This window comes from Maylandia zebra, linkage group LG22 (assembly GCF_041146795.1).
Source record: "Maylandia zebra isolate NMK-2024a linkage group LG22, Mzebra_GT3a, whole genome shotgun sequence".
NCBI classification, from domain to species: Eukaryota; Metazoa; Chordata; class Actinopteri; order Cichliformes; family Cichlidae; genus Maylandia; species Maylandia zebra.
In genome coordinates this window covers 10,003,521-10,015,357 of record NC_135187.1, presented here as the reverse complement: position 1 = coordinate 10,015,357, position 11,837 = coordinate 10,003,521, and the positions used below count along the sequence as shown (strand labels likewise).

At 38.4% G+C, this 11,837-nt stretch overlaps 1 protein-coding gene across 2 annotated transcripts; it reads left to right on the top strand.

The window, feature by feature from the left end:
• Window positions 1–2,076: 2,076 nt before the first annotated feature.
• LOC112430251 (sterile alpha motif domain-containing protein 3-like) lies at window positions 2,077–10,711 on the top strand. Of its 2 annotated transcripts, XM_076879543.1 has the most exons (7): window positions 2,077–2,447; window positions 3,891–3,980; window positions 6,403–6,553; window positions 7,021–8,022; window positions 8,645–8,803; window positions 9,125–9,220; window positions 9,631–10,711. In XM_076879543.1, exons 3-7 carry the CDS (start codon window positions 6,551–6,553, stop codon window positions 9,937–9,939), a joined length of 1,569 nt encoding a protein of 522 aa, XP_076735658.1. In that variant the 5' UTR covers window positions 2,077–2,447; window positions 3,891–3,980; window positions 6,403–6,550; the 3' UTR covers window positions 9,940–10,711. The 2 variants fall into 2 exon arrangements, with proteins under 2 accessions (XP_076735658.1, XP_076735659.1); XM_076879544.1 differs by lacking the exon at window positions 2,077–2,447 and having other exon boundaries at window positions 3,653–3,980.
• The last annotated feature ends 1,126 nt before the right edge of the window (window positions 10,712–11,837 follow it).

Here is an 11,837-nt window from a genome sequence, read left to right as displayed (position 1 = left end):
GTTTTTAAATCTTGTTTTCAAACACAAAATCCTTCATGCGTCAGTGAACATTTGCTGTACCCATGAAGAGATGCTGCGAGTGCACAGTCGGGGAGTTTTATCTTATTAAGCCTTCACTCTTCTGGAGGATGAGTCAGTAATAAATACAGTGGAGGGCTGTTTTTGTGACAGCTTGTTAGAGAAGCTGCCAAACAAGCTTTTAGACACATTCTGCAAGGTTCAAAAGTGATTCATGATCAATCAGGTGAGTGGTTTCAACCAAAAGAACTTTTGAGAGGTCCTTTGTTGTGGTTATCCCTTTCACCATTATTCAGTTCTTTTATATTCATTCTTTGGAAAAAGATCTAATTAACCGCTTAGAAATTTAACTACCATGTGTCTTATCTTCTAGTTGGGGCACCTAAACACTGGAACTTAAAACACTAGTGGAGGAAAAGCTGAGATCTGCTTTCATTAAATGAAGCGATGTGCTGTTGACCTGACTGTCTCTGGGGGATTTTTGTCCTTCAGAGATGCTGAGCTGGGGGATTTTACCACCGGAGGGAAGGAATGAAGAGTCTGTTTGACAGATTTGAAGACATCAAGGTGATCTAATTTTGCCGCTTTACTCTCCTCTCTGAGAAGCTGATGTAGCCGTCCTTGAAAAGATTGAACTCCTCATATGTTAAAACTCCCCATCTGTGCACTCATGACGTCCTTTTCCATTCACTGCGATTATGGACAGTGGATGATACAGGCCGTATTTGGTGTACAAACATATGATTTGATTTTATTCTCATCGCCAAGTAAACATTCACTGGCCTTATAACAAGATAAATTATTGAATGTATTAAAAGATTCAATATTTCAGTTCAATATTTGTTTGAACTTGGTGAGAGTTACAAACCTCTGTGTCAGGGCTAAATCTTTTTACCGTGCGCAGGATTGTAGCTATTCACAGCTTTAATTGGATGATAGAGTGGTCGGCAGCTAAATTTATCTGATGTGTTTATTTGTGGACCTAAGCAGAGAGCATTTTACACTCTGATTAACTTTCTTCATGGAAGCAGGTTAGTCAGAATATAAAAGGAACCTGATGTTACTCTGCTTGTTCATCTGCAGTTTTTATCCTGTGTTTTCTTGTTCAGTGAGATAAGACTAGTCTGCTGTGGGTTTGAACACGTGAATTAAAGTCAGCTTCAGTGTCTGAGGTGGATTTGTGAAGGACAGTTACATTATTAACAACAAATGAAAGCCCTCCGTTCTGCATCTGAGATGTCGAATGTCTTTCCCCTTTTTTCTTATGAAGCTCTCAGATTTTTGCTCTCAGGTCCCAAACTCTTTTAGCACTTTGCCCAGGCGGAGCCACCTGACAGCTGTGTGGTAGCCTATGTCACCATGCTCCTCTAAAACTTCAAACTGTGATTCAGCGATCTTTTCCTGATGAAGTTAACTATTTTAGTTACAACAAGAGCAACATGGTTAATTTTTGGCACTGACTCACACAGCACCTGCCTGTGAAAATACGAAATATGAAAATACCACTTTTGGGTTCATTCCACTTAATAGCAACATTTCTTCCTGACAGATTTGAACAGCCATCTTTTGTAACACCTGCCAGTTTGCCCATTTCAGCCAAAGCGTTTCCAAGCATGCACTTACTTCTGTGAACGAATCACTCCTTGATGTAGGGCCTTTCATTGAGCACATTGCTGCCAGCTCCTGCTTCGTTTCAAACTTTCATTATCCCGTGCGCAAAGATAAGTAAGTGGGATGTGCCGTAGTAAAGCCAAAGAAGTCAGAATTGTCCATTTTGTTTTCCAGTTGAAGCTCCAGATTTCCTCCATTGTCACTGATCTGTTTTATTACGCTTCACCATGGAAGGTGAAGAGTAATAAAATCAAAGTCCACCAAAGGCTATTTGATAAACTCCCCCATTATAAAATGGTTTACTGTATTTTGTGTGATTGTGAAAATCACAAAGCTGGTACACTGTAAAAACGATAACTAGCAATTGTTGATTTCACTAAAGTTTTTAAATTAAACTGACTTAGAAATAAAACTTTCTATTTACAACCTAAAAAAGCTTGTCTACCCAACAAATTTCTTTCATTGTTGTCCTAACTAAGATTTTCTAGACAGCATAACAAAGATTATCAACTTTTGAGCAGAGTTTCTGAGTCAAGTTGGGAACCAGTGGGAAACCCCGTAGATGACTGGCACATGTGGTCTGAACAAGTTTGAACTAAACCAAACGGACTTTCAACTGAGCCTGAGCAGACCTGAGCTGTGTGATAGTGGTTTACCATGTGTTCTAGACTAAAAACCTCCTAAGAAAATTTGAACCATCGTGGCTGGATTTGGATGCAAATTGCAATTTTTCGACCATTGAGGATTTTCACTTCTGCAGTTGGAGTGTATAATTCTTTTGGACAGGTGCTGGAGCTGCCGACCATTTACCCTAGCAGGTAAGCTAACTACATGTGTTATTAAGATTTTCTACAAGCGCCTAGGCTGCATCCTCCTGAGGACCCGGGAGAATGGAACTAGTAAAACACTGAAAAAGGCCAACAATAGCATTTTTAAGTTATCTAAGTGACTTAATTGACACCCCCCCTTGGCTAGCTATCGAGCTGGTGGGTAACAGACGTCTCCGAAAGCGTCGGCGCACTCTTGCAAGTATATGTTGTCTTAATAAACTGAACAGATATTAGCAATTTACATAGCTACATTAACGCCTGAAAATATCTTAAAAGTTTATTTTGTGACCCAGAAAGAGTAATATTAAAACTAATTCCACAGGTAGAATTTGCACATGCGCAATAAGGATCGGGGAGTCCGATCCGTAACTTTTTTTTCTCTCGTTTTTTTTCTACATTATATTGAAATGTTTCAATATTGCAAACATTTTAAGAGATGCTTATTATAAGGAGGACGTATTTCTCGGACAAATTTAGAGGAGTCCACTATGAATTTGGGCAGCCTTCGTCGCGCCGCTGTGTCGTAATCGGGCTACAAGCAGCCTCTGAAGGCTTTAGCTCAGAGTAGTGGCCAGCGCAAAAAGTAATGTTTAATGTTAAACACTCTGATATTTAGACAGACATCACTAAATGACGGTATCTCACACTGGCTTTTTACAGCACTTCTGCCATGGTAAAACTTATTAGCTTATTACCCGTTTTGTAACCAGTTTCAATGTTATCTTTGCATGAAAACGTTATGTTAACATTGACAACAAACTGGGCCAAGCACGCGTTGTCATGGAGACGCTTTCATGGGTCGGTGTAGGATATGTGCGCCAATTATATGACAGTGATATAAGTAACTTGCATATTGTCTAATATTGTTTTTTCACTTTTTCAATAGTCACCGTTTATCCGGTGCAGCACTGTTACTTTAAAGTAATGTTTAAAGCTGACTTGACAGTTTGTCAGCTGGTGTAAGATTGCCTAATGTACTGTAAGTTAATGTCACACGCAAATTAAAGTTGTACTTCATGCTCTGTATTATAAGATTGCTACATTTTCAGAGCTTTTTACATAATGGGGAAGGAGACAATATTTAAGGAATGATTGTGTGTTGCTGATGTATATTGTGTTACAGATAGTATTATTTTTTTCTATAGTTATTGCATTTTTTTTTATCATAGTAACAAAAAAATGTTTGAATTCAAGCTTGCATTTATGTTACATGTCATGTATGTTATCAATCATATACTTGATATAGTAGACAAGTGGTCATATGTAAGTTAATATGATTCCTTACATATTTTTTTCATGATGTCTCTGGTTTTGGCTTGTTGATGTATTCAGCTCCTGCATCTATGGATTCCTTCTGTGTGTTAGATATGGATGTTTTATCCCATTGCAAAAGTGCTTTTGGCAAAATTGACTATGTCTCTTGTGTTTCAGGGGTGGATTTCATGCAGTGCCGATTTTGCAAATTCACAAGCTCCAGTCAAGAGACTCTTTTGAAACATTTCCGCCTTCATCACGGACAAGGTGCACATTGGCCATGCATTCACACAGACTGTGTATGTGTATTTAAAACACCTGGAGCATTACGATCACACCTCTCAAGGTCACACTCAATAGTAAAAATCCACAAAAATTCCACATTTCAGTGTGAATTGTGTGACTTTAAGGAGATTTGCAGTGAGAAAACCTTTTGGAACCATCTTGGACATCATTTAAAGAACCGAGAAACCGTACAATGTCCCTTTTTAAGGTGTAATTTTAAAACAAACATTCGCCCAACCTTCGGTTCTCACAGAAGTCGAAACCATAAAAATTGTACACTTGAGGATTTTCGAACAATTGCAAGAACTGTTTCTGAAGATGAGATAATTGAAAGTGAGCAATCTGATTGTGAAGCAGGAACATCAGCTTATAATTTTGTGAGACCAGATGAGCTTGACAAGATTGTAAAGGATGTGGATAGTGAGACACTTGAACACAAACTGGCATCTCTCTTTCTGTGTATGCAAACAGTGTTGCATGTTTCTCGAGCTGCAACACAAAAGATTGTAGAGGATTTCCATAACCTGCTCTCTTTCTCTAACATTCATACTCTCACCAGTGTAAAAGAGATCCTTTCAAAGCATGAAATAGAAGTAAATGATTGTGTTTTGCAAGACATTTCTAATGCCCTAGTTCAAACTAATCCACTGCTTTTAACAACATCGGAGAAAGGTTCCCTATCTACAGATCACAGAAGGAATATATATTTCAAAGAGCAGTTTTCTGTTGTAGAACCCACAGAGTATCTGTACAACACAGCTCATAAAAACTCTTTTGTTTATATATCTGTCACTAAGATACTTGAGACTTTACTGGGACGGGCAGATTTTTTGGACCAAATTGTATTTAATCAAGAAGCTTTATCTGGACACTTTAAGTCATTTCAAGACGGCAAGTACTACAAGGGCAATAAGTTACTGGGACAACAAAACTTATGTATCAGTTTGGGGTTGTATATTGATGATTTTGAAGTTTGTAACCCACTGGGCACCTCTAGAAAACGTCACAAGATTACTGCAGTATACTGGGTAGTTCTTAATTTACCACCCAGATTTCGATCTAATCTTTGTTCAATTCAGCTTGCTCTCTTAGGTAAAAGTGTGGATGTCAAACAATATGGTTATGAAAAGTTTTTTGAGCCACTGATTAAAGATATAAGGTGTCTAGAAGAAGAGGGAAATTTTGTGGAAGTTGTAAGCCAGTTTATTAAGGGCACTGTATATTGTGTGAGCGCAGATAACCTTGGTGCACATGGTCTGGCAGGCTTTTATGAAAGTTTTACTGTTGACAAGTTCTGTCGCTTTTGTTTGATAAGTCGGGACAAAATTGCAACGACTGAAGTTAATGACTTCCAATTGAGGGGTGTTGATCAACACAATTCATTTCTGGAAGAGCTTAGGCAAACTGACAACCTCCAAAGTGTTAATGGGGTAAAAAGGGAATGTGTACTGAGCAAACATTTACTATTCTTTCACCCAATAACCGGATTTCCTCCAGATATTTTGCATGACCTTTTTGAAGGCGTCATTCCTTTGGAGTTGTCCTTATGTTTAAAAAAGCTGATCTCAAAAGGGTTCATTACATTTGATACATTAAACAACTTCATAAAATCATTTCCCTACAAATATTCGGACAAAGTAAACAAGCCTCAAAAAATTCCAAAAACAAGCTTTGAGAAAGGAACAGTTTTTGGTAATGGACATGAAAATTGGACACTGCTGCGCTTACTTCCTTTTATAATTGGATGTAAGATACCAGAACAGGAGCCAGCTTGGGAGATTTTAATGGACCTCAAGGAAATTGTTGACATTGTTGTCTCAAACAGACTCACTGAGGAAGCATTGTGTTATTTATCTTGCAAACTACTGGATCATCGCTTGTTGCTTACCAGTACCTTTCCGGACTTCAGACTAAGGCCAAAACACCACTTCATTGACCACTACCCACATCTTATACGCTGCTATGGGCCGTTAGTGGAATTGTGGACGATGAGATTTGAAGCAAAACATAGCTTCTTTAAAAAGGTGGTCCATGACACTCACAACTGGAAAAATGTGCTGCTAACTCTTTCCTTGAAACACCAGCAAATGATGGCATACCATCTGGATAGTGGGAACCTTTTAAAACCAAAGCTCTATGTTGACAATGTGAAAGTGGTCAGGGTTTCAGAATTGGATCCATCAATCAAGTGTGAAATACAAAAGAAGTACCCTCATCTAGACAGTGTGTCTCTGTCTAAAACCGTTCATCTTTTTGGGACACAGTATGTGGCGGGCATGATTTTATCTGCTGGGCAATGCAGTGGCCTCCCAGAATTCCACAAGATTGTGACCATTCTTGTCAATGCAGAGGAGGTGACATTCATTTGTAAAAGACTGAGTTCCTGGTACATTGAACATTTCAGGTCCTATGAGCTTGTTGAACACACCTGTGCAGACCTTCTTGTGCTGGATCCAGATGTGCTGACGGATTATCACCCTCTAACAGCATACACAGTTGGTGGAAAGCTGATGGTGACCCCAAGGACGTACCTCTATTAAAGCAACTTTATAATGGTATGTTCTCTCCCCTCCACCCTGTCTCCTATTCTGATCTCCCCTCTCACCCACCCTTTTTCTCTATTGTCCTCTACTTCAAAACTCATTTCCCCTTGCTTTTTCTTTTCTTCTCCACACACTTCTTTCTTCTATCACTCTGCTATCCTCACCAAATTATCTCTCTCTCCTTTGTTTTCTCCTCATTAAGCATTAGTTTTGTGCTGAATGAATTGAAGGTTTTCCCAAGTGTAGGCCAGTTGAGTACAGTGGCTGAAGAAAATGAAAACTTGGATATAGACTTGAGCTTTATTTAAAAAAATTTTGTGTGTGTGTTTTTTACATTTGTAGACTAAATCATTTGCAAATCAAATGTAGTCAGCAGATTCATCTGGAAAAAGGCAGCTGTATGGTATAGGTGTCAACTGTCTTCTAATTGTGTTTGGCTATTGATTTTCTGCCAACTTTTTTTTTTCTCCTCTTTTCAGACTTTGTTACTTCGGGTAGTTCTTTCCTCCAGAGAAGCCCGGCGAGTCCAGCTTCCTGAAGTACCAGCATCTGTGGGACAATTGATTGATATACTTAAAGAAAGACTTGAACTTGCAGGTGACTTCTCACTACAGTTTGAGGATCCAGATTTCGGAAATGCAATATGCAATCTTACAGCAATATCTGAATTACCAGCTGAGCGTGCAGTCCTGCATATAATGTGGAACTGTGATTCATCTACACTTAACCAATCCATTGCTTCAGTGTCCTCTGCTTCAGTCTCTTCCCAGGACACAATAAGTGTGCACTCTGATGATTTCAGGCCTAGCTGGACCGATACTATCCAGATGAACTTAAGACATGTGTCAGAGTGGCCCTCTCCATTTTCTATTCCCAAGTTTTCACATGATGTTGAACTGAAATTGTGTAAGGCTAATGTGACATATGAAAAATCTAAGAAGGGCCTTGCAGTAACAAGAGACATGAAGATGGAGATTTTGGATAAAATTGCAGAGGCAGTGTTTGAAATTAAAGCCTACCCTGAGAAAGATGAGGTTGAGTCAGTGGCTTCTGCACTGGTTCTCAAATATCCATGCCTGAAGGAGCCAGGTAGCATCACAGGCTACGAGGGATGGAAAGCAAGTATCAAGCACAAACTTGGAAACTACAGATCAAAGCTTCGTCGGGCAGGCTGCAATGAAGTAAATGTAAACAGGAAAAGGAAAGGAGAAGATGAAGCCAGCAGTCCTTTCACCCTTAAAAAGCCCAAACGTGGAGAGGTCAATCATGTCCCAGATTATCCACAGCACCATGATGATTCTACTCTTGAAGAGGAAAGAGTTGCTCTGGTCAGTGAAATGAAGAAGAAACAAAAGAACTTGAAAGTCATACAGCAGAAGATGGCGCTGACATTTTCTCTCAGGCGGAGAGAGGTTGTGGAGTGTCAACCTATGGTATCTGAGGTCCAGGAGAGATGGCCTGGGCTGTTTTCCTCTGAGGAGGTAAGAGTGTCCAAATTTATTTATAATTTAATTATTATTCAAATTGGGCATGACTTATACTAGATGGACTATTATTGAAGTAGTACAGTATTTGCTGGTGTAATGCATTGGCCAACTTTATTATACCTTGTGCAACCAGTCCACATTGAAATCTGTGACCCATTAGATTATTTGACCTGTCATAATATTCTTACCCTGAACATTTCTGCCAGTACAAGAAAAGAGTCCCCATGCTAAATCAAAATTGTTCTTCCTGTGAAACAGAAAGTCAATCACATAATTTTTGACTTAGCATGTATGTTTTTTTTATTTTAGTGCTGGAAATAGGACTTCTATAGACTGAGATTTTTAGGGAAAGAATACTAAGGCAGGTCACATAATCTGATTCGTCACAGATTTTGGTGCAATGTAGAACATAATATGTATTTGCATATTGATACTGTTTTTTGTGGAGGGTGTTTCTATTCCTGTGCAAAATGTGTATTCATGAGAGATTTTTGAAGTAGGTTTTGCGGTTGATAACACAGTCAGGCATATAACATGGTGCAGACTGTACAAGGCAGCTACCCAGAAATTTTCTGTGCTGAATAAATGGCAATATTTTGGTTATTGTCTTGTTTAGATATCTGAAGAATTTCATCGGATCACAAGCAAAGACCTCCTTGGGACGTTCAATGCATCCCTCAACAAATTTGTGCCTGGCCTGCTGAAACTATACCGGTCTAAGAAGGGAGCTCTTGGTGAGGACATGGAAGACCTCTTGGATAAACTTGATGAACAGGTAAGTGCTCCTTTACCTGACATTTTTAGAAGAGTATACCTTTGTCATAACAGAAAAAAATGTTGGCTTCAGCCAAAACACATCAATGGAAATGAATGTAATCAGTCATTACTTTGTTTTTATTTGGCGGTATTTTATTTAATTTGTAAAAAGAAAGTAAAATCGTTAAAATGGTGTTTTGTTTTTTTAAGTTTTACATGTTGCTGGGCCTGATCTGTATTTTATTTTCATTACTATAAGAGTTCTGATTTTGCATTGTGTGTAGGTACACCACGTTACTATACTAATTTAAATGCTTGTTTTCCACTGAATGCTCTTTAGACATCTGACATTGTGTCCCACCGAAAGACAGCAGCACTGAGAGGCCTGCCCATTTTCCTCGGAGAGGATGCAACACAGGTTTTCCTGAAGTGCTTAGTAAGTACAAAAAAGTAATGCAAGCAAAACTAATTGCTATGAGATGTTTTTAAAAGATGATTTAATCCAAAATGGAAATGTCCACTTCCTCAGTGCAGTCCAGATAATTTTATGGTGAGGATTGCAGTTGTCATAACTCTCGCTGCTTTTTTTTCTGCTGAGGAGCACCTGGGCATTGTTAGTGGGTGTTCAACAGCAGAAAATATTTTTGTACAAAACTCATCACAAGGTTGGTTGGTGAAAGATATTGTGCTGTTAATTAAAGGAAAATAAGCTTTTTCTTTTTAAAACCTCCATGAGTCAAATGAGCATCATGGTATAGAGGTTAAAGTTAAGATCTTTAGAAATGTATTTTGTCTTTAATTTTTCTTAGCTTTCAATAATTCATATTTTACTTTTCTTCTCTTCAGGACACTGACACTTTGGAACCAGTGTTGAACGGTGCATCAGTTGCCATCCTCACCATCCTGCAAGATGACGATGCCGATACGTCTGTGCGAGAACATGCTGTTGTGTTGGAAGGGGACATCGTGCTACATAACATTCCAGACCTCTCTACTGCCTTGGCATACCTCTTTGGCCTTCTGTATGCCCTCAACATTGATTATCCAAAGCAGATGAGTTATACCTTTGAAGCAATTCAGGGCATCTTTTTTGAACTCGGTGGCTCTCGATGCTCACAGCGCATAAGGTCTCTAAAAACAAAGCTTTTGCTGTGACTGTTAATGGGGAAGCCAGACATGAGTTTAACTTGTTCTTAAACATGTTCAAGTGCATTGTAGAGTCATGTAAAAAAAAAAAAAAAACAGTAGTTCAACCCCTTTCCCTCTATATAATCGTTCACCTGTTACAAAGAGTTGCATATTTAGTGTTTGAACTGTTAAAATTAATTAGGAATAAGTGAAGGAAAGAGGGAGGAAAGGAAGAAGGGAGAAAAGAAGGAACAGTCAAAACAGAATGGTTCATTTTGACCTGGTCGGTCAATATGAAGTTGAAGTGGATAAGGGATTATTTGAAATGTAAATATTAGTCAGATGAATCTGTATTATTGAGAATCTATGGTGAAATTTTGTCTTGTAGGATTTTAAAAGATTTGTTATAGTGTTTTTCACTCCACCTGAAGTATGGAACTGGTATTTTACCTGATAGTTCGCTGTTCATTGATGGTAACATTTCTAATAACTTTTGACTTCTGTAGTTCATCATAGTAAGCCCATGTAAAATGTCGATGTCTGGGTACATAGGCAATTGTTTGTTGCACTACCCTATTTAGTGTGCAATAGTTAAGTTAAGCTTTTACAGGACAGCCAGGGTGTGAACGTGAATGACTAAGCTGCTGGACACTTTTCTTTTTTTCTGGACTCTGGAATTTTAATGTCTCTGCTGGGGTGCTCAAAGCACCCTAAAGAAACTGGCAACACGTTTTTTTCTGTTTGCTTGCTTTTTTACAGAAATTCACCCCACTGCCCATGACCTTCTGAAATATACTGAAAGCACTGTTGAAAAAAATAAATACGTTTTTACATAACATTCAGTTGTGCTTTGTTTTATTCTATATCTGTTTGAGTGTTTTTTCAAGTACGATAACAGCATACATTTTTCTTTATTTATATTGGTAAATTTTCAACTCACTGGAGTAAGAATTGTATGATTATTCAACAAGAATATCTGCGTTTGGTGAATTTAGGAATACATGGCCTTGGAGGGAATAATTGTATGTTAATTCAACAGGAATATCTTTGTTTGGTGAAGGCAGAAATACATGGCATTGAAACCAGAATTTCTTTGTTAGACTTACAGGATTATCCTAATTAGGTGAACAAGTAGATCCAAGTTGGCAGAACATGAAAATATTAGTTAAGTCAACTACAGTTGGCAGAAGTTGAGAAAACTCAAAAATCTCTTGCATCATGTTGCCTTGAAATTTTAAGTTTTCTCAACTTTTTCTTTTTTACAGTGTAGAGGTAAAGCGCACTTTCTTCTTTTTCATCTTCCGGGAATTGCAATCTCACATCCTTTTCATAAACATCAGGTCCAAGACGTTTACAGTGAAGCTTACACACACATGTTATATAAATCTTTAAAAAATATCAGTCAAACAAAAGCAACAACTGAATTGTGATTTCCCACAACTGCCAAAAAACAGTTTTCTGATGGGGAGTTTATCAAAGAGTGTTTGTTGGTTTGATGTATACCCATTTATGTTTGAATCCTAATTTCACACACAGGTCAGTGTGGGGGACACACAGACGTGGCTCGCAAGAAATAGAATTTAATCTAAGGGGACAAAAAACCTAAACCACACCAGGAAAAGAATCACCTCTCTGCAAATATGCGGTCACATTCTAACAGTAACATCTACCAGTGTTTCTAAACTTCAAAGACTTCACCTCTGTCTTGTCTTCACTCATCAACTGCTTGTTTATCTTCTGCCTGCTTCCCGTCCTCTGCATCCTCCTTATCTCTTTGGCCTATTATTACTTGTTTAAAACTCTGGTTTCCTGCAATCCTTCATCTCTGAGGAATCCTTGAGATACAGTCTAAATTTATCCTGTTTTCCCAGAAAGTCCTGAGCTCTCCATTGATGCCAAAGTGCCAGGGAAAGCCTCTGAGTCCC

Excerpts from the sequence above, each read along its gene's own strand:
- LOC112430251 (XM_076879543.1), top strand. Across the intron at positions 8,804-9,124 it reads TGGATAAACTTGATGAACAG|ACATCTGACATTGTGTCCCA; the intron begins GTAAGTGCTCCT and ends AATGCTCTTTAG. Across the intron at positions 9,221-9,630 it reads AGGTTTTCCTGAAGTGCTTA|GACACTGACACTTTGGAACC; the intron begins GTAAGTACAAAA and ends TCTTCTCTTCAG.